The 22,519-nt window shown below is 46.9% G+C and overlaps 1 protein-coding gene across 1 annotated transcript; it reads left to right on the top strand.

The window, feature by feature from the left end:
- The first annotated feature begins 9,015 nt into the window (after window positions 1-9,015).
- Window positions 9,016-21,206, top strand: LOC144109414 (endoribonuclease Dicer-like). Its single transcript, XM_077642203.1, has 3 exons — window positions 9,016-10,939; window positions 17,575-17,877; window positions 20,806-21,206. Exons 1-3 carry the CDS (start codon window positions 10,790-10,792, stop codon window positions 20,998-21,000), a joined length of 648 nt encoding a protein of 215 aa, XP_077498329.1. The 5' UTR covers window positions 9,016-10,789; the 3' UTR covers window positions 21,001-21,206.
- The last annotated feature ends 1,313 nt before the right edge of the window (window positions 21,207-22,519 follow it).

Below are 22,519 nucleotides of genomic sequence, written 5' to 3'. Positions count from 1 at the left end.
GGTGGGCTGCATGGTGGCGATTTTATGGGCACGAATATAAGGAAACAACCAAATTGAAAACTCCAACCAAACACTGAAAAACTCGCTTAGGGTAGTGTCACTGTTATTCGCCACTATGAAAACGATAATATGTCTAGTATTTTCTTACAGAAAACATTGATCCTGAGTTAGCGTTTCGAAGAAAAAAAAATGCACGGACTTAAAGTGCGTGGGGAAATTATGGGAGCAAAAGTGGCACTAAGTTTATTTGGCCTTTTCACTTGTTTCTGGTTTACATCCACTGTTTTGCTCGGGGAACTGCAGTCTACCAAGGCATATTGCGAGAACCCATAACATTAGCCGCATTCCCACAAACCTTAAATCTTAAGTAACTTTGAGGTAAAAAAAAGTGAAGTAAGCTGAACTGTTCTGTATTTCTGACATAAGTATTGTAAGGTTTCTGGCGACAGCCGGTGGTCTGATTCAGCTGCGTATTCGGCCAGGACACCTGCAGCCGGGGTCCCTGCACGGCGATAGGCATCTGGGTTCCCACGCTCGGTCCTCGCGAGGTTTATTGGATTCGAGACGGAGGATTCCACTGCCGTTTGAAAACAACATTGTTCGCGGAAGATCGTGCGGCCCGGAGCACCCCTTCAACTATGCCTGCTCGCCGGTGCCTCGCCCATTCGGACTTCCCGGAAGACGTGTTCGGCTGGAGCGTGAGAACTGTCGTTCGGACGCGAAGACACCGCTCTCTCTGGTGGGGGCGATTGTCCAGCGGCACCCTCTTTCTCCGGCGAGGCATGTGACGGGGCGCGTCCCTATGTGAAGTGCTGTGTGTGTGTGTGTGTGTACGACAGCGCAAGTTAGGCCACGCCCAACCTGGCGAAGACATTCTCGGACCTGGGGAATCCTGGGGACCGGACCCTTTTTAAACCGGACGACGAGTGCCGTGAGAAAGAATCCTCGATCATCCTCAGTTCTTCTCAGATCCTCCGACCTTCCCCCATCACCCTCCAATGGGTCCCAAAATCTTGTAAATAATGTAAAATAAACCCCCTGTACAGTTTCCTTCATAACCAAGTCCGACAACGTCATTCGGAGAAGGGACCTGCGGCGCTGAAAGAGTCAGCTCACTCAAGGACCCCTCGTCCCCAACAACTGGTGGCAGCGGTGGGATGGACCGTGCGACATCGTGATTTCTCAACCGGTAAGCGTTTCGGCATTTTGCTATAGGATTCGCCAGGCTTCAGATTTTGAGAGAATAATCTAGAATCACTGGGAAGTGTATGTCAATTGAGAAAGGGTAATCTCACGACATTTTGAAGATAGCATTGCCAAAGCGGAGAAAGCGTTGTCATGGACCTTATGAAATTGTCAAAGTCGGACTTGCTGTTGTTATGCGAGGAACTGTCAATAGAAGTACAGGGCAAAATAACAAAACTTGAAATATGCAAGACAATTGAAAAACACGTAGATGACGATCAGCTGGTAGATACGTGGAATTTTGTACAGGAAGAAAAAAGAAAAAGGGAAGCGGAATGGGAAAAAGAGAAAGCACGGCAAAAGTGGGAAGCTGAAAAAGAAGAAAGAAATCTAAAGCGATTGCGGCTTGAAAGCGAAAATCGAAAAAAAGGCGACAGTTCGAGAGCCGGGTCTCCTGAAAGAGCAAGCGATGTACAATCATATAGAATGAACAGATTCATGCAGCCCTATGAAAGTGGAAGGTACATAGGATTGTACCTGGGAAACTTTGAGAGAACTTGCGAAAGGGAGAACTTTGCTCGCAGTACATGGCCGCAACGGCTTCGGACACTCTTGCCATGTGAAGTAGCTGAAGTCATAGCGAGACTTGGCACACAAGACGCAGCTGACTACGAAAAAGTGAAAGCCAGCCTGCTAAAAAGGTACCGGCTGTCAGCCGAAGCTTTCCGACAGCGCTTCAGGAACGCAATGAAAAACGATAGCGAGGGCTATCCGGATTTCGCGTATGGACTAAAGACGAATCTGCTAGAGTGGCTAAAAGGAGCCGAGGTTTATGAAAGCCGAGACAAAATCATTGAGTGTTTTTGCCTTGAGCAATTTTACCGAAGCATTCCCCAAGTGGTGAAACTGTGGGTTCAAGACAGGGAAAAAGTCGACACAGTTGAAAGGGCCGCTGAGCTAGCAGAGGAGTACGTTTCGCGCAGAAGGTTGAGCACTGAAGAGGGTGCGTCACACGCTCGAAACGCGATGCGAGATAAAGGGCCTAGCAGAAAGGCGCGAAGTGCTAGAAGTTCGGAGCAATCAGAGGCAACGAAGGTAGCGCCAGAAAAGCGTCAAGAACAGGCGAAGAGACAGGGAGCAGACAAAGCCGCGAAAAAAGAGTTTGAGGCTAGTAGGCCGTTTCGTTGCTACAACTGCAATGGTGTCGGGCACTTTGCAGCCAAGTGTACAAAGCAACGTTTGGTGTTCTCGTGCGTCGAGGATAACGCCGAGAATCTAGAGCTCCTTAAGCCATACCTGCACGAGCTGCACGTTAACGGGAAACCGTGCAGGGTGCTTCGTGATAGCGCCGCGACGATGGACGTTGTCCACACGTCTTACGTGTCAGTGGACGATTTTACGGGAGAAGTCTCGTGGATAAAACAGGCAGTAGAAGAACACAGTGTATGCCTTCCCATAGCTAGAGTGATAATTTGTGGACCGTTTGGAGAGCTAATCACTGAGGCCGCAGTTTCGAAGGCCGTGCCACTTCAATATCCTTACCTCTTCTCGAATCGATCAGACCAATTGCTACGCGAGAGAGGCCAGAAACTCGGAAGCGGGGTGATACAAGCTTTGACAAGATCGAAAACTCGTCAGCTCGCATCTCAACTAAGTCAGATTCCCGAACCTCAGGTAGCCAGAGACGCACCAGCCAGCATATCGTTGCAATCAAATGAGGAGGGAAGTGAACCAACGAGGAATGAAAGCCAGACAGCTGACCGAGCAAATGAGCGACGAGGGACTTCAACCACTAAGTCAGTAGAGGAATCAGAAAACGCTGAAGGATCCGTTTTATCTCCAACATCGCGTAGTTTTGATCGCCTTCTGCAGGGGAACAGGGAGTCCCTAACAAAAGAACAGAAGCAGGATCCCACTTTGGAAAGACTGCACCTTACAGCTAAAGAGGGCATCGCGAGACGCAACATAACGATGCATGAGAAGGGAGGCTTACTATACCGACACTACCAGGACAGAAAAGGCAAAACATTTGATCAGCTGGTCGTGCCCGAAAAATACAGAGCGGACATTCTGAGTCTCTGCCACGGAAATGGCGGAAATGGCTGGGCAGGACATCTGGGAATCAATAAAACAAAGGAGCGCCTATTAATGGAATATTATTGGCCGGCTTGTTTCAAAGATGCAGAACGCTACGTAAAATCGTGCGATGCGTGCCAGCGCGTGGGCAAGCCGGGAGAGACATGAAGGCTCCACTGAAAATTGTTCCATTGATCTCGGAACCTTTCCGCCGGCTTGTAATAGACACAGTAGGCCCTTTGCCTAACACGAAATCAGGCTATAAGTACTTGCTTACTATGCTATGTCCCACCACAAAATTTCCCGAAGCAATTCCGTTGAAGGACTTGAGCTCCACAGAAATAGTTGATGCCCTTTTGTTAGTGTTCGCGAGAATAGGATTTCCGGCCGAAATCCAAGCCGATCAGGCGACGGTGTTTACAAGCGCCTTGACGACCACATTCCTAGAAAGATGCGGAATAAAACTGTTGCACAGCTCGGTGTATCATCCGCAGTCCAACAGTGTAGAGAAATGGCATTCGGTGCTGAAGCGGGTGCTACGCGCTCTTTGTTATGAGCATAAAGCAGACTGGGAGGATTGTCTGCCGGCCACACTTTTCGCTTTACGAACAGTCCCCCACGAAGCTACGGGGTTTACGCCAGCAGAACTCGTGTACGGAAGAGCCCTCCGCTCTCCCCTCCGAATGCTGAGAGAAATGTGGGAAGGGACAGGAGAGAACCAGACAGTGGTTGAGTACGTGCTTAAGCTACTGGACCGCCTTAACAACACGAGGGAATTAGTAAATCGAAATATGAAAGCTGCCCAGGAGGCCGCCAAGGTCTATTATGACAGGAACGCTCGCCTTCGAGGTTTCACCGCGGGCGATCGCGTGATGATCCTCCGGCCATCGAGAAAAAACAAGCTGGAAGTTCACTGGGATGGTCCAGTAGAAGTGTTGCAAAAACTTTCGGAGGCGAATTACGCGCTAAGGGTTCCAGGCAGGGGAAAACAGGTGAGAATCTATCATTGCAGTCTGATGAAGCCGTTCGTGGAACGCAACGGGATCGTCAATCTGACTCTAAAGGAACCAGAAGAGCTGGACAGCGAGAGTCAGGGTTGGAAGGGAGGTGCGGACGCTAGTTACAACGTGGAAAACATTCTGGCTCACTCCGTGAATGCAGATTTCCTAAGCGGGACACAGGTCGACACGCTAAAGCAGTTGTTGAGCGAATTCGCTGACCTATTTAGCAGTCGCCCGGGAAAGACACACCTCCTGACACACGAAATCGAGCTCACCTCTGATGAGTCGGTACGGTCGAAACCCTACAGGGTATCACCGCGGCAAAAAGAAATAATGGACGCGGAAATTCAGCGCATGTTGGAGTTAGGGGTTGTAGAGCCAGCGGAAAGTGACTATACCTCACCGTTAATTCTTGTTGAGGCCCCAGGGAAAGATCCTCGTCCCTGCGTGGATTATAGAAAGCTTAATGCAATTACCAGGGATCAGCTATACCCGATTCCCAACATAGAGGAAAGGATAGAAAGGGTGAGCGGCGCGAAATTCATTTCCACCCTCGATCTCGTACGGGGATATTGGCAAGTTCCCCTCTCAGAAAGCGCGAGCAGGTATGCCGCTTTCCTCTCCCCAGCGGGCACCTTTCGACCCTTAATGCTCAGTTTTGGGTTGAAGAATGCCCCCTACAGCTTATTGAAACTCATGGACATCGTACGGAAGGACATGCAGTGCTTTGCACTCCCTTATTTAGACGATGTTACAATTTTTTCGGAAACCTGGCAAGAGCATCTAGAACACCTAAAGACCGTGTTTTCCACTTTACGACAGGCTGGACTGACACTGAAGGCAGAAAAGTGTAGATTTGGTTGCGCACAGGTGACGTACTTGGGCCACGTTGTAGGCCAGGGAACTAGGAGCCCATCCGAGTTAAAGATTGCCCTGATCGCCGCATTTCCGCAACCACGGACGAAAACGGCCATTCGCTCATTTTTGGGATTAGTTGGGTACTACCAACGATATATTCCTAACTACTCACAGCGGGCTAGTCCCTTAACTGACGCCTTGCGAAAGGGAGCACCTACTAACGTAAGTTGGGATAACCAAAAAGAAAACACCTTCAAAAGCCTGAAGGAAGCACTCGTGTCCCGACCCTTGCTCAGGACCCCTGACTATGGGAAAGAGTTCATAGTCCAGTGTGATGCCAGTGATAGAGGGCTGGGTGCTGTCTTAAGCCAAGTTGGCTACGACCATGAAGAACACCCAGTTCTGTACATCAGCCGCAAACTGACCAGTAGAGAGGAAGCGTACAGCGCTTCCGAAAAAGAGTGCTCGTGTTTAGTTTGGGCAGCGCAGAAGTTGTCGTGTTACCTGTACGGAGCAAAGTTTGTATTTGAGACTGACCATTGTCCTTTAACGTGGCTGCGACAGATGTCCCCCCAAAAATGGTCGCTTGCTCAGATGGAGTCTGGCTTTCCAACAGTACAATTTCTCGGTGCGTTATAAGAAGGGGAAACTGCACGGAAATGCTGATGGCTTGAGCAGACTGATGTAAGCGGGAGAACTAACAGGAATCTCCTCCTGTGTGAGTGTTTTTTTTACTTTGTTCCGAGTAATCCGGCTGTGGCAGTTTCAAAAGGAGATGTTTCGCGCTCAGTCGGCACAACATTAACCCAAATTTGAACACAATTTTTTTAAAAGTGTATTGTTGTCAATGGAAGAAGCCTGGTGATTCTTTGGCGAAGTCCGAACGCTTGCGGGTGGGGCAGTGCTTTGCTGTTTGGAACGTCCCACCGGCGCTTTCCTTTGTTAGTGGTGCTTTGGGTTATGCCTTGGGGGCGATGACATTGCAATCCAGGAGACCAACACGGACGTCATCTCATCTCTTCCTGCCCAGCGGTCGTCAACGCTGGACATTCGAGATTTTTCGGGCCGCGGAGGAGCTGTAAGGTTTCTGGCGACAGCCGGTGGTCTGATTCAGCGGCGTATTCGGCCAGGACACCTGCAGCCGGGGTCCCTGCACGGCGATAGGCATTTTGGTTCCCACGGCCGGTCCTCGCGAGGTTTATTGGATTCGAGACGGAGGATTCCACTGCCGTTTGTAAGCCTTGTTCCCGGAAGATCGTGCGGCCCGGAGGCAGTTAGCGACCGCCAGCATCGAGCAGGGGTGACTCACCCCTTCAACTATGCCTGCTCGCCGGCGCCTCGCCCATTCGGACTTCCCGGAAGACGTGTCCGGCTGGAGCGTGAGAACTGTCGTTCGGACGCGAAGACACCGCTCTCTCTGGTGGGGGCGATTGTCCAGCGGCACCCTCTTTCTCCGGCGAGGCATGTGACGGGGCGCGTCCCTATGTGAAGTGCTTTGTGTGTGTGTGTGTGTGTGTGTGTGTGTACGACAGCGCAAGTTAGGCCACGCCCAACCTGGCGAAGACATTCTCGGACCTGGGGAATCCTGGGGACCGGACCCTTTTTAAACCGGACGACGAGTGCCGTGAGAAAGAATCCTCGATCATCCTCAGTTCTTCTCAGATCCTCCGACCTTCCCCCATCATCCTCCAATGGGTTCCAAAATCTTGTAAATAATGTAAAATAAACCCCCTGTACAGTTTCCTTCATAACCAAGTCCGACAACGTCATTCGGAGAAGGGACCTGCGGCGCTGAAAGAGTCAGCTCACTCAAGGACCCCTCGTCCCCAACAGTATCTACTCTAGCCAGGGCATGCAAAACGCCACGCTTGTAATTTTGCCAACATCACTGACCCAAAGCTGTCTTAAAAGGTGTCTTCCTGTAAGTTATGCCATGTTAAAAAGCCAAAGTACGACTTAAAATTATTCCTTCCTGTCATTGGCGCGTCGCCCGACGCTTAAACTGTTCCCATTTTAGATGCATAGCTCCTTGCCCTCATACCTCTCAGCCTTCTACTTGACCCGGTATCGCATTCAAAGAGTGCACGTGTGTGTAGTGCGCCCTCGTGTGCCGTCTCCGATAACACGTGGTTCGTGGAACAAACGAAAGTGTCATCGGCCGCCACAACATGTAGAGGTGTTTTAGCCCGCTAGCACTAGAGCTTCCACACAGCCGCATAACCTTTGTCTGAGCGGTTCCTCAGCGACCTGGAAGAGCTGTGTGGCTGGGTGCCGTCCGCCTGGGTGGTAGGTGGGCCACCTAGGGCTCGTGACCTTGTGACGTCTTCACAACCTGCCCACCAGATCGTGAGCAAACTGCGCACCGTGGCAGGTGATAGTTCAATCAATGATTAGTCATGAGAGGTTGTTTGGACAGAGCAGCCTGCGTCTCACAAGGACCACCAGTGACAGCAGGTGTGAGGACTTCAGGAGTGGCATGTGGACTACGGTATGAGGAGTGGTATGAGGAAAGCTGTTAGCAGCGTTTGTCCTCCTCCTCCGTCCCTTGTCGCTACGCTGTGTTTGTAGTCAAACAATGTACCAACTAGCTAAACTGTCCGTTTTGCACGTACACACACGCGCACATACAGAGACGGGTATTCGATCAATGGTGCAAGTAAGGCTATCGCCTTTAAAATGTTCTTCTGGAGCGTGTCACCTTAACGCCTGAGATCGCTTACACTGGTCTCTAGGATGCAGGAACCAAGTGTATACTGGAAGTCTATATTTAATAATTGAAGTACCTTTGCGGCGAGCGGATCCGTCGTTTCGCTGCAGAGAAAAAAAGGTCGCCAGGCAGAATCGAACCATGGTCCTTTAGGTCGGGAGCCGGGTACGCTACCCTCTGCACCATTGAGGAATGATCGTTCAGAGGGATAAATTTGAGGCCTTGTACGAGCACCTCACACCACACGTTAGGCGAATTACATTACAGGGACAGTTGATTGGGCTACTAATTAGCGTCACCAATTAATAAGGCCGATGATGTGTAAAAAAGCAGTACGTGAGGGCAGCAGGCATGTCGACGTCTGCGAAAAGGTGCGCCAGGGTACCCCCAAGAGACCGTAGGCGCTCGTTAAGGCAATCGCGTCGTACTCTTAACGCGAACTTCAGTGTGCCCCAAGTTGTTTGTACTGGCTTTAAGCCCGTCAAAGCTCTTCTGGTCCGAGCTATACCTCTCTTTTATTTATATTTTACAGTGCGTTAGCACTAGATGTTCCATTGAGCTGCTTAGCCTTTGTGAGGTCTCTCGGTGTGCCCACCGGGTAGAGGGCAACCTGCCCCAGGTAGCCCGCCTGTCACCTACGTCACGTTGCCTGGTGACGACATTACAACCTGCCCACTGGACTGTGAACAAACTGCCCACCGTGGCACGTGGCAGTTCAGTTAAAGACTGGTCGCGAGAGATAGTTCGAGAAGAGTAGGTCTCACAAGCCCCACCAGCGGCAGCACCTGCCATCGCAGAGCAGAGGCGCATCGCTTAACCTCGGCACAACTATCAGGTGTTGTACGAAGACCGTCAGCGATGTACGAATGTAAATTAATCACGCATGGACATAGGAAAACAGAGATCATGAGAGGGCCGATGTATGCTGCGAAATGCGATCCAGGCACTGTCGATGCCGAAAAGATGGTTGGCAGGCGTCTTGCCACGTGACACAGGCTCGGTATTTTCGCTCTGGTTGGCCAAACAGCCGCAGTACGACGTCATAAACGTGACATGGACGTGAAGAAATGCTCCGAAGGATTTGAATGCTGAAAGATGTCGGAAATTTCATTTCCAGTTTCTTCAGGAACATGGCCACCTTTTCACTCAGAAAAAACGGCAGTGTTTTCGAATCCTGATTTTTTTTAATCTTCTGTTTCACTTTAGGGCCCCTATAAGGATGTCACCTTAAATAGCGTACTTCAGACGATGTGGCAGCGTGTGAAAGCGAATTATTTATTTCATTATCTTATTTTACGAGAGTCAACTATACAGTAAGTAATTAAGAAGAAAAAAACGGTCCAAAAGCACCTCATCATGAGATATGCCAAAGAGCATAGATAGTTCATTTGTTACTTCCTGATGTAATCGCTTTTTTATCGGCAGAAAGGGCAGTTACTTAAACTATGTGTGCTTTCAAGATCTTATCTTATTTGCAGCTTAAGAGTCCGTGCAACGCTGTAACGACCTTGTGAAACATGGAATGACTTTAACTTCTCCACTGGCAGTTTGGAACAGCGATTCAGATGCCGCCCCATATATCTCAAGGGCAAGGCTTAGGTCTAAAGGAATGTCATCGCAAAAAAAAAGTTGCTCAAAAACGCGGCGTGGCTCACGCGTTAATGGTCAGGATCGGAAGAAATATTCTTTAATTTAACTGAGAAAATAACGCCAACCAAAATGAGAGAGCACGACGTTTCGGAACCTCCTCTTTCTTCTTTACTCTAAAAAATATTGGCTTGTACCTGAGTGAAACACAAAAAAAATTTGTTGGGGTTTAACGTACTTAAACCAAGTAGATGCGCGAAAGCAAGTGTTTATTCTTCAATTTTTGTTTCTGGTGTCTCTGAGTACAGAAAGCTACTGTCATCCGAAAACGCGACATGGCCTGGTCTCTGGCCTCGACAAATGCCACTATACGCACTGGAAAAAAAAAAAACAATCCGAACTTTACTTACTTCATTGCTGTCTTGGTAATAGCTCCTCAGCATTGTAGTAATAGTACTGAAATCGCGGTATAGCGGAAAGTCATACCAGAACGCGCCAAATACAAAGTGATGATGTTACATAGTGGTTCTTTGTTCGCAGCGTCTTACTGCTCTTGTTGCGTGTACTTACAAATTGTGTACCTTAATTTCATGTGTCGTTATTTATGTTTCCATGCTTTATTGTATACTTTTTTGAGATAGATACTTTTTTTTCTACGCCATTATGTCTGCTAAGGAAGGTTCCCTCTCCGGCTTGGGTCGATTTTGGTTAGCAGTATTTTGTAGATTGACAAAAATTAAATCTTAAGTTCTCTAATTATTGTGTAAAGAATGTTCCTGCACCTCGCACGTCATGCTCTGTTCAATACACAGCTATTGTAAACCTTCGAACCATCTTCTTTACCTGGATATCGACTGAGGCAGGCGTAAGAACGTTTCCTAGTAGAGATCAACTGTGCCCGCAGCCGTCCGAAATTTATGCGCTTAAAGCAAGCAAAAGGCAGCATTATCACGTGACCAAGTACGGAACGGCTATAGGGCTCAATATTGTCGATTCCGACAAAAGCTTCTTGTGCCACAAACCCAGAGAAAGCGAATACAACCGGCTTTCGGGTGCTAAACAGACCATCAAAGAATATTTGCAGAGATTAGGAAAAGCATACGAGCGATCGGCAACACCGTGGGGTTGAGCCCGCTGCGTTAGAAAATTGATGGGTTCATTCGAAGACTATCTTCTTCACAAGTATCTCTCAAGAGAAATCGCCGTGTAAGTGTGAGCAAAGTGACTGAGAACATAAATGTCTCCCAGATCTGCGTCACTTTCCTTTTTTTCAATAAAATTTTCTCTCTCTCTGCTTCTACGGAAGCAAAGAAAAGGAAGTCTTCTCACGCTTGCCCGACCACGACCGATCAGAAGCAACTGAAAGTGTCAAACCATGGCCGTCTCCAAGGTTCCCCCTCGTATCTTCGAGTGGACGAGACCAGTGCCCCGTGAGCAATGGGACGCCAGCAACCCGGCATTGCTGAATGCAGCCAAGCCTTACGAGGAGATCGAGGAAAAGATCGGCTACACGTTCCAAGACAAGGTGAGCACAAGACGACAGTCGACATACAAGTCAACATACTCAGCACTTCTTAGAAGAACTCAAGGAAAGCAGTGAGCCCTTGTAATTACTGAAAGTCGCGGATGACATACTTTAAGCATATTTACTTTAATCTGTTGTTGTGACAGACATACACTGTCATTCATTCTCCGCTGATATTTCATAAAAAACACATTATTGTCAGAGTGAAAACTGCTAGGCACCATGAATTTAAATCGTGCATAGGTCGAAAGCTTCGCCGCGCAGCATTTATTAACACCTACAAAGCGTGCTCTGCTGTATCTTCCTTCGTTACGAAGAGGGAAAAAACCGGTGTTCTGCAACATTCTTCAACGCACACTTGAGTAAACCGTTTCTGTGTTACGCTGAAGTCTTCACTAGACCAGGATCAGTGTCTGCCGGGGTATGTTCTTACGTGCATTTCCTGGGCGACAGAATTTCTGCGGGCTGAAACTAATCTTGACGCTGAACATGGGTGTTCGCACACTATTCGGCCCGAATCGATATCTCGATGCTCAAAAGAACGTCTTGCTGGGCAAGTTGGTAACTGTACATCTTTGGTTACAGGCTCAAAACGGACACAACACAAGGCACAAAGACAGGACAGAGCGCCACTCACAACTGATTTATTTGTAGGCAACACGGACAAATATATATACCATCATACGTCATATTAAAAGGGGGATTGCTTCACTTTGCCTCGAATCCGCCCTCAGAAAATCATGCTCTCACAAGATGCAACTCAGTTTTCAAAACTAATTGGTCAGGCTGTCTTCAGCTGGGTTCCCTGGTGCGCTCGTAACGGCGGTTGCTGAAAGCCTGCTACAGAAGATGAAGAGAAAGGCTGTGAGAGCTGGGGAAGATGTCCCTCGAGAAGAGGTGGTGCGACCTGTGGTGGCGCCCTACGTGCACAAGTTACCCCACAACTTGAAAAACGTTGCAAGCAGGCATGGTGTGCCGCTTGTTTTTTCAGCCCCAGAAAAGCTCGAAAGCATTTGCTCTCGTATTGAATGGGAAGAAAAAGAAGAGAGAGGGTACGGCACCAAACATGGGCGATCGTTCATGAAGTGCGCCGAAGGTGTTGTCTACGAAATTCCCCTCTCGTGCGGCCGCTCCTATATAAGGCAAACTGGGCACTGCGTTAACGAGCGAATCAGGGAACACGAGAGAAACATTGAGCAAGATCAAGAAGGCCCAAATATGCCTAAGCATATAAGGTCCTGCCCGTAACGCTCTTTTGAGCCATGTTTTTTCCAGTGCGCGAATTCTATCAAAAAGCAAAGATACAGAAGCTATGGAATTAATCGAATCTTTTTTTATTGCAATGGAAGGAAGCATGTTCATCAGCGATACGTCCATATCTTTACACAAGGCTGAGAACAATTTTTTCACTCGTTCGCTACCATATCAAATTTGAAGATGATAGTATTGCTTGCGTGTAAGGTAGTATATATTTGTCCGTGTTGTCTTCAAATAAATCAGTTGTGAGTGGCGCACCGTCCTGTATTTCTGCCTTGTGTTGTGTCTGCTTTCGCGCCTGCAACCAAAAATCTCGAAGCTCAAAATTTCTGATTGTCCCATGAAAATCACTATTTAGAATAACGGCCCCCAACCTTAGAAACATGCTTGCAGCTGAGCACCGCGTGTCTATATCGTTAAGGCGCGTGGATGGTTCGTCCATAGTTCTGCATTTAGGCTTGTGATGGTTCAGCTTATTGCTCTAAAGAACTCGTGAGAACACTGTGCACCCTCGCCACCAAGGCACACATTCCCACAGAAATTTCCTTGTTGCTGCAAAGCCGACACATCTCTTCACAGGCAGTTCATGTTTCGGAGAGACGAATTTGCGTCGTTAAAGTGAGAGGACACTTTGCAAATAGTAATAATTAACATTCTGAAGGAGTAATATAATTCAAAACTTTACTTTAAAACTAGTCATGCACAGATAATGCACAGAAGCGCTATTCCGCACCCGTCATCGACTATTAATAAATTGTTTGCATTATATTGTTACGCGACGGCAAGCAGGTGAAAGCACGACTACATGACAGATGGCGATAGAATGATTTAATGGCGGTGGGCCTAGCGCGAGCGTTCCGTGCCCCGCCACTGCCGACTTTGTCGTCTTCTAGTCCGTGACAATATTTTTTATGTCTTTACAAATTTGTACCTTTTTCCCTGAAGTGACTCGAAACACGGCGATGAAATTGGCCCACTGGAAATGTACGTTTATGTTGCAGACCTGGAACTAGAACTGAAAGACTGCAAATAATTTTTTCCCTTTTTCAAATTTTTCGGCGTTTGCGCTGAGTGAATTCGCTCAGTGAAAACAGAAGCAATTCTAGAAAATATAATTGTCTTTTCAGGCTCATTATTCTAGCTCCAGCTGTTTAACTTTAAGATGGCTTTCCTCATTTATAACTTCATCACTATTTTAAAAGCCATCGCAGACAAAAGGGCACAAATTTATAAAAATGTTGATAGGTTCTGAATATGTTTTCTATAAATTTTAGGTTGTTCGTAACTACTGATCCTGCGCATTACTTGTACAAAGTTTCATTTAGGTAACCTTGATTTTGCCATTGCTAAATTTTTTATTACAACTTTTAAAATCTCATCCAACATAAGAAACAGAAATCTCACGATATCGTTTTCAATCGAATTTCCAGCATGCTGACTATCACCATTTATTTATTTTGTTACGACAATGCATTCCCGCCTCCGTGTGTGGAAGAAGCTTTCAATATAAGAGTAGACGTGTTTTGCAACAATAACACTGTAAGTATTGCATGTACATTTTTCATAAGTATGCAGTGCTTCGGAAAGCGCATCGGTCAGCAGGGCTTATTACTCCAGCAACAAGGAGACCCAGGGAAGGGCTCCGGAAATTTCGGCCACCTGGAGTTCTTTAACGTGCACTGACATCGCACAGTATAGGGGCCTCCTCAATCGAAATTCGTCCGCTGCGGTCGGGATCGGACCCGCGTCTTTCGGGCCAAGCGCCAAAACCGCTGAGCCACCGCGGAGGCCTATATGTTTTAAATGAACTAATGTGCCATACGTGGGCACATGGTGAATTCTGACGCGTATGCAGTATACATTCACTTGTTCGTTGCCTGCAGACATCAGTCTTCAACATGGCTGTCGTGAAGAATGTAATTTGAACTCAATACTTGATGCCGCTTTGAGTCCTGTATTTAGTGAGTGCCGATACAACATCACATGAAAGGCAGAAATTTATCAGTGGAGCCTCGGCCAAATTCCATCAAACTTGTCTTTGTTCATTGAATGGAATTTCAACGTCGCCCACCGGAATAAAATGTACATTCCGACGTGAAGCACTGCGCCTTTGTGAGTGGCAAACATTTACGGCACCTATAGGTTCGTTTCCATGGCGTCAAGATGTAACATTCATACCCCGTGCTTTCTCTTGCTTGAGAAGGAAAATGCCCCGTCAAATGTAAATAAACTTGCTCGAGAATATCTGCTGGACTAGCTGGTCACGAGTGTTACGATGACGCTGCTCACTCTTTCACAGGCAGTTTTCCTCCTAAGAGCGTATTCACGAAATAAACCCGCCACCGACGGCCATTGCCCATTAAGGGCCGTTCTTATGGCCAACATTCTTTTATTTCTACGTGTCATTGCCTACAAGATATACAAACAATATGGAGGCTTCAACAACGCACCGTTTCTGGCAAGTCTAAAGACATTGCAATCGTTTTGCATGGTGATGAAGCTTGCTTCTACTGCCTGGAGTATTTATTTTTTTACGGTTATATTCTTAGTTGCCAAAGCGAAACTATGTGACCTGTGATACGTAGAAGTCATATCGCACAAAAACAAATGCGCTTCAGCAAATGGTAAAGGTCGGCTAGAACTTTCGTTAAAGCCTTTCGGAAAGAAATCCGAAATACATGCACGCGTGGCGTTATCACAATCTATCCCCTATCTCGATATTCTGACTGTTTTCTAAAATCGCAGAACGTGTGGTATATAAAAGATTACAAAACCTTCTAGATAAAAGAAACATAATATGCAAATAACAGCATGGATTCCAGGCTGGTAAATCCACGCAGACTACTTTACTGTACATAAATGATCGCCTTCGTTCTAACTTCGAACAAAAGCTTTTCACCATCGAAATATTTTATTTCTAGACTTTCGCAAAGCTCTTGATTCAATTAAACACGACATCATATTACTAAAGCTAGAAAAATATGGAGTTCGCGGTATTGCACACAAATTGTTGGAAAGCTATCTCACGAGACGGTGGCAGTCAAATCAAATTTATTCCGCAACAAAAAAAAAAAAAAGGTTACGAGGAGGGCAGGTAAAAGCTGTGTGAAACAGCTTGAGCAGCCCTGACCCCCTAGCACACGGGCAGCATAGACGCGTGCGGCTAAGGAAGTACACATGGACAAAACACATACACATACATGAGCTAATCAACATCATTAGAAGAGGAAAACACCAGGAAAAAAAAGGTCAGTGTATGGCATCATTATACAAACATTTCACGCAGTTCTTCTGGTGATGTACCAGATATGTCAATGTTAGTTTCTTTTAATACGTGATTTAGAAGTGTGGGAAGTAGAAATTTCAGCATTTGATGTCCATAATTGTACATGGCTACAGGAGCTTAAATCCGACACAGGTATAATAAAATTCAGTGTACCACAAGGCTCTATCCTCGGCCCTCTACTTTCCATTTTATATATTAATGATATTGTAAATATACACTCAACTTAAAATATGGTCCTCTACGCTGATGACACTAATGTCTTCTTTTCTGGTCCCAACCTTAGCTTGCTTGAATATCGATCCAATACCTGGCTCAATGAACTGCGGTCTTGGCTTGATACCAATAAGCTTGAACTAAACAAAAAAAAAACTAAATATGTGCTTTTCCGCGCTAAAAATGAGCCTCTTGATTATAATATCCGACTATATATTATAACACAGAAATTGAGCAGGACAGTTCTCATAAGTTTCTAGGAATTCGTTTCCGCAGTGACTTGGGCTGGACTGATCACGTCAACAGTCTGAGGATACGAATATCAAGATCATTTGCGTTAATTCAACGACTTCGTTATCTTCTTCCATTCAATGTAAAAAAAAAGTTATATTTTCTCTTATTCACTCTCATATTGTGTATTGTCTCTTAGTGTGAGCAATATGTAATAAAACTGACTCGGATAGGCTGTTCTCTCTACAAAGAAGAGCCTTGTGCATTTTGGGTAGATATCCACTTTGTACTTACGGCATGGTTACCTCTTGTAAAGTGTTACCCTTTTTTCTATGCTACAAACACTATTTAGCACTCCTAATATACCAAAAAATAAAACATGACTTTTATTCTTTCTCTCGTTCTTATTTGAATAGAGAAATCACACATAACTTGCGCCTAATTGCTTTGATTGGTTCTAGCCCTCGCACTAATTACGGCACCCAGACTACAGATCACCAAATAACAGTTTTATGCAACACATATCCAACATTAATTGTTTGTGTCCAGGAGAGTGTCCACATTCACCAATTCAAGAAGAAAATGAGCCATCTTTTGAACACCACCGTGTGAAATTTCGTTATGCATACCTTTTGCATTTTATTGTTATTCCTGCTGTTTTGTGCAAATGTGTTTTTCTTTTCTACACCACTTACTAACGCTCACTGCTGATGACTTCTTCAGTATTAATTTTTGCCTGACCAGTGCTTGTGTAATTGCTTATGTTGAATTACTGGCTCGCTATTTTTGATGTACCACTGTTCTCACTGATTTGTTACTCCGTACTTTCTGCACCGACGTGTAATGCGGGTGTTAGGCCTCGTCAGGAGAGATCTTAGTCTCATTTAGCCTCTCCCCGCGGACACCATGTATTGCTGTCCAAAATAAATAAATGAATAAATAAATAAATAATTAAATAAATCATTTTTATCACCTTAAGCGTAAGTTTACCGCTGGGCAAAGACATCTTTTGTACTACCTAAGTTAACCTTGTCCTATATATGCCGGCTGCGGCCACCGCATAACTGCAAACTTTCAGAATTATGCCGCCGCACTCAGCACCTGTCATCTATTGAAATCCACTTCGTTACTTCAGTAAACCATCGGTATAGCTCATTTTCTCCCTACATTTAGTGACCATGGACATTTCTTCTTGATTTCACTGTTTCTTGTCTGACCCAGTCTGCGGTCTTTCTAACGTGGCAGTCTGGGCATACTTTGTCCTCGTCCATTGAGCGCTGTTCAATCCTGTCATGCCTTCTTTCTGTCCCGAAACCTTATACCTGTTGATTTCAAACATCAGTATACGCTACACTATTTGTTTAATAATTGAAGCCTTTAGCAGTGCGGCTAGCGGTTGTCTTCTTTTCTCTGCTTACTCTCAGCTTATCTCCACGTTTTCTGAAAACAGCACCCCAGGTGGTAGAAATTATTCCCGAGCCCTCCACTACGGCACCTCTTTCTTCTTTCATTCCCTCCTTTATTCCTTCCCTTACGGCGCGGTTCAGGTGTCCACCGAGATGGCCATTTCCTTTCCCCAAAAGCCAATTTCATTTCATTTCAGCTCCCATGTAGAAATGAATTCCCACTCCTCTTTCCCCCAATGCAGGGATTCCTTTTGGCCGCGTTCACACACTGCTCCCTCCCGGCCAACGCCCGCATCGTCCCATGCATCCTGCAGCCCATGGACCACCTGGGCGACGCGCTGCTCAAGTTCCTGCTGTCGGCCAAGCTCTACGGCTGCCTGCACCCGCTGTCACCGCGCTCCCTGCACGATGCGCGCAAGCACGTCGACAGCAACTACTCGTTCGGGCTGGCCGCCGCCCGAAACGGCTTCCACCGATTCCTCCGCTCGGGATCGCCGGCGCTCAGCGAGGCCGTGGTCGGCTACGTGCGCGGACTCGAAAACGCGGTGGGTGATGCCGAAGACGCCTTCAGTGGTCGAAGTCATGTCAAAGTAAAGCATTTACCATCCGGCGAACCTTTCGAAGTTTGGGAACTTCTCAAACGGCTGGGGTAAAGATTATCACCAACAGTGGAGAGATTTCAACGATAATGCGGGTTGATTTCTGACACTAAGCCGTGAGCTACAAAGTATCCATTTGCGGAAACTGGCCCATCGCGTGTCATTCATTGCAAACTTCTTTACAAGACTTCTAAGAAGTGATGATGATTATGGATTTTTATGGAGCAAGGGCACCTATGGCCGAAGAGCGCCATGGCAGAAAGTATTTTGACAGCTCAAGGTGGGGTCAACGACCCATTTTCAAGCATTTCATCCCAGACAAGCCGAGAAACAGGCCAGGGGAAAGCTTGTACCCACTGTATCACCGGTGGGTACCCGGCGGCACTGGGGATCGAACCCCGCACCTCCCGTATGCGAGGCGGATGCTCAACCACTAGGCCACCGCTGCGGCACTTCTAAGAATTAGTTGCGACCTTAGTGTTTTTAACTTTTATGTAAATTAAACTGAATTTATTTGATTTCCCCCACGACAAATTGTGCCTAAGCAAAGTTAGAATAGGCTATTCTTGGATTGGGAGAGGAAGAGTATATCAGGCAGCTAGCAAGAGTTGATAGACTGAAGGAGCTGAAAGCAGAAAAAAGTTTCATGGAAATCCGCAAACAAACCAGAAATTCTTATTTTTTGACGCTCGCAAAACCGGGCAGGAGGAATACTTACTCTCACTCGCGCACATCTTGGCTATAGTCGGATACAACTCAAGAACAAAGCTGCTTTTCCCGTCAAAGGACCCCCTTTTAGCCAATGGCGTCGGCCGATTTTCATGAACCTGCTAGCTCGACAATGCAGGGAGGGGACTACCCGCTTTCATCTGCCGCTGCCTGCATTGTTACGCCAGAAGGCCTGGTCACGAGGATCGGCCGACGCCATTGGCTGGGAGGGGGCCTTTGCACGGGGCAACGCCGCTTAGTTCTTGAGTTGTATCCCACCATAGCAGCAGCTTCGTGAACCTAAGAACGGTCAACGTCCGGTAGCGGATAAAGTCTTGAGTCCGCCGAGTGAAAACAAGCGCTGGTGTTGCAAATGTTTCTGACTCAGGGCGCTTTGTTTCACGCGCAGGTAAGACAAAAACAGCAAAGCAACCTTAAAGGGTTCTGAAACACCTTATGATGAGAGTACCTGAACTTGCTCAATCACTATATTCCTTCGTCATGAACACCTGAGGCAAATAATGCACTTCTGCACGCAGCAGAGAACGCACAATCGCGCGAAAGTTGACGAGCCCTTCCCGGCAACTTTTTCATGCTCGCGCCCTCCTACGTTGCACGCTGCTGCTTAATTCTGTTCAGATATGGCTATTGGTTCGATTCTATCAGACGTCACGCAGCTACCATGCGCGCTACATCACCCCCTGTGACGGTCATTTGAAGCTCCACCCCATTGGGGGATTCCCGCGCGCTTCGGCAGCCTAACGGCAGCTGGCGGAGGAGCGCCGACCTTTGAGCGTTCAAAAAGTCACGAGAGAAGAGGGAAAAGCGCGAAGGCGCCGAAATTCAAATGTTGATTACAGTTAACTCAGCTTCTATAAAATCCTTGCTAGAGAATATTCCTGAAGAGGCATTCTTTAACATCTCAAGAATGCCGCCTCTTATTGTGAGCCCGTTTAAGAAAAGTGCTTAATTTAATGAAGGGAATGAATGAAGTAATGAAGTATGAATTTCATGAAGTAATGAAGGGAAGGAAGCCAGATAATATGCAAGTCTTTCTGTAACACAGGTTTTAAACTTTTGCGGATCCTTCCTCAGATATCAGTACCCTATGCATACCCGCCGTGGTGGTTCAGTAGCTTTGGCGCACCGCTGCTGTTTCGTCCTCCTCTGCTCTCTGCGTTCGCCCTCTTCCGATGCGCTCGTTCGCTCGGTTACCCCGAGCCTGGCGCCGCGGAACACGTATTGCTCAGCCAAGAAACGGCTGCGCTCTAAACCACCCTGATGTCCAATGTTCAAGGTTTTCACGTTGTCCTAATTAGTAGCTGCCCTCCGCTCGGTGTCCCCCATAGAACAAGTTTCACTTCAGGTAGCTTAACCAGCGTATAAAAAAAATCTGGTTATCTTTCCAAGCGATGTAGCGACGCAGAATCTCTGTCATGCTCCGCAACAACGCCTACACCTCCAACATATCGCCGCTACGCTCTCACATTCGCCGAGACTTGACCACATCCATAAGGTTGGCATCCCTTTCGGCAGAAAAAAAACTTTTTTTCAGTCATTCGTATCACGCACATCGAATGAGTGGAATCACATTCCTTCTTCGACGGCCACCATCACCGATCATCAATTATTCAAGAACGTTCTCGCTAACATTATATAACTAGGATACATTTTATATTGTGTTATCTTTATTTTCTCCTCAACGCTTTGGCTAACAATGTATATTTAGAAGTTGGGCGCTCGACTACTGATCCGGAGTTCCCGTTCGAACCCGACCGCGGCGGCTGCGTTTTTATGGAGGAAAAACGCTAAGGCGCCCGTGTGCTGTGCGATGTCAGTGCACGTTAAAGATCCCCAGGTGGTCGAAATCATTCCGGAGCCCTCCACTACGGCACGTATTCTTCCTTTCTTCTTTCACTCCCTCCTTTATACCTTCCCTTACGGCGCGGTTCAGGTGTCCAAAAATATATGAGACAGATACTGCGCCATTTCCTTTCTCAAAAAACCAATTATTATTATTATTTAGAAGTCATGCTTGTACATTGTCTGTTTCTTCAACTCCAGTTTGTTAAATTTATTTCACTTTTTGTAACCACTTCCCTCTATGATGCCGTAGTGGCCCTGAGGGTATAATAAATAAATAAACATTGTGCTCTCCGTGAGCAGGACTACCCGGGAAACCGGAACCACGTGCCACCCAAGCCCCTGGCCGACGTGTTCGAGGCCCTCGCCGCCGCCATCTACCTGGACTCGCACCAGGACCTGGCCACCATGTGGCGCAGCTTGTTTCCGATGCTGAGGCCGCATGTCGACTACGAGGTTGCCAGCGTGGCTGCAGCCTCAGCGCTGTACTTCTTCTGAACAAGGGGCGACCTTTCTCGCGCAGCTCCGCTTGCTTGTGTCTAGTCTACAAAGGCACTTTTGCGCATGGAAGGTAGACATGCGCGGCGCGCAGAAATACCTTTATACGCACACCAGCTAGTTGCAGCTTTCCCGGGGAATATCATTTGATTGGTCTCGACTTTCCCAAGCTTGTCTTCAGTTTAGCTTTCTACAGCGAAGCTGTACACCTCTATGGTCCAAGGAAATTTTCGTGTCGTCGGCGTCGTCACCAAGAACCCCAGGAGTGGAATAGTACCCAACGACATTGAAGTCGTATATGGTACTGATCATAAAAGAGTCGTAATATAAAAAAACATGAATATATATATATATATATATATATATATATATATATATATATATATATATATATATATATATATATATATATATATATGCTGCGATGAAAAACTTCCTCGATTGCTGATATCATAAGAAAAGAGTTGAAGTACACTTGAAGAAACTTTTATGTACCAACGGTTTCGACGGTGGACCGTTCTTCATCAGGGCGTAAGATAATTGTGAACACAAAGTTCCGCGTTTTCGGAGCACCGAATTCCCGCGGAGAGGAGAAAAGCACTCTCCTTTTAGCAAACAAACAGATCACACAAGAGACAAAGGAGAGCGTTTTTCTCCTCTCGGCGGGAATTCGGTTCTCCGAAAAAATATATATATAGAAGAGAAGAGGGCACTTCTGCGGTCTTCTTCAGGAAGAAGACCGTTCCGCGGTCTAAAAGTTGATAAATAAATGTGTCTTTGTAGAAGTGCCCACTTCTCTTAAATGCGGAGCCAACGCAACCTACGTTCTTAACACACACACACACACACACACACACACACACACACACACACACACACACACACACACACACACACACACACACACACACACACACACACACACACACACACACACACACACACACACACACACACACACACACACACACACACACACACACACACACACACACACACACACACACACACACACACACACACACACACACACACACACACACACACACACACACACACACACACACACACACACACACACACACACACACACACACACACACACACACACACACACACACACACACACACACACACACACACACACACACACACACACACACACACACACACACACACACACACACACACACACACACACACACACACACACACACACACACACACACACACACACACACACACACACACACACACACACACACACACACACACACACACACACACACACACACACACACACACACACACACACACACACACACACACACACACACACACACACACACACACACACACACACACACACACACACACACACACACACACACACACACACACACACACACACACACACACACACACACACACACACACACACACACACACACACACACACACACACACACACACACACACACACACACACACACACACACACACACACACACACACACAC

Source organism: Amblyomma americanum, chromosome 11, assembly GCF_052857255.1.
Source record: "Amblyomma americanum isolate KBUSLIRL-KWMA chromosome 11, ASM5285725v1, whole genome shotgun sequence".
Taxonomy (NCBI): Eukaryota; Metazoa; Arthropoda; class Arachnida; order Ixodida; family Ixodidae; genus Amblyomma; species Amblyomma americanum.
The sequence above is the reverse complement of the archived record's forward strand: the minus strand, read 5'-3'. Positions and strand labels throughout refer to the sequence as shown.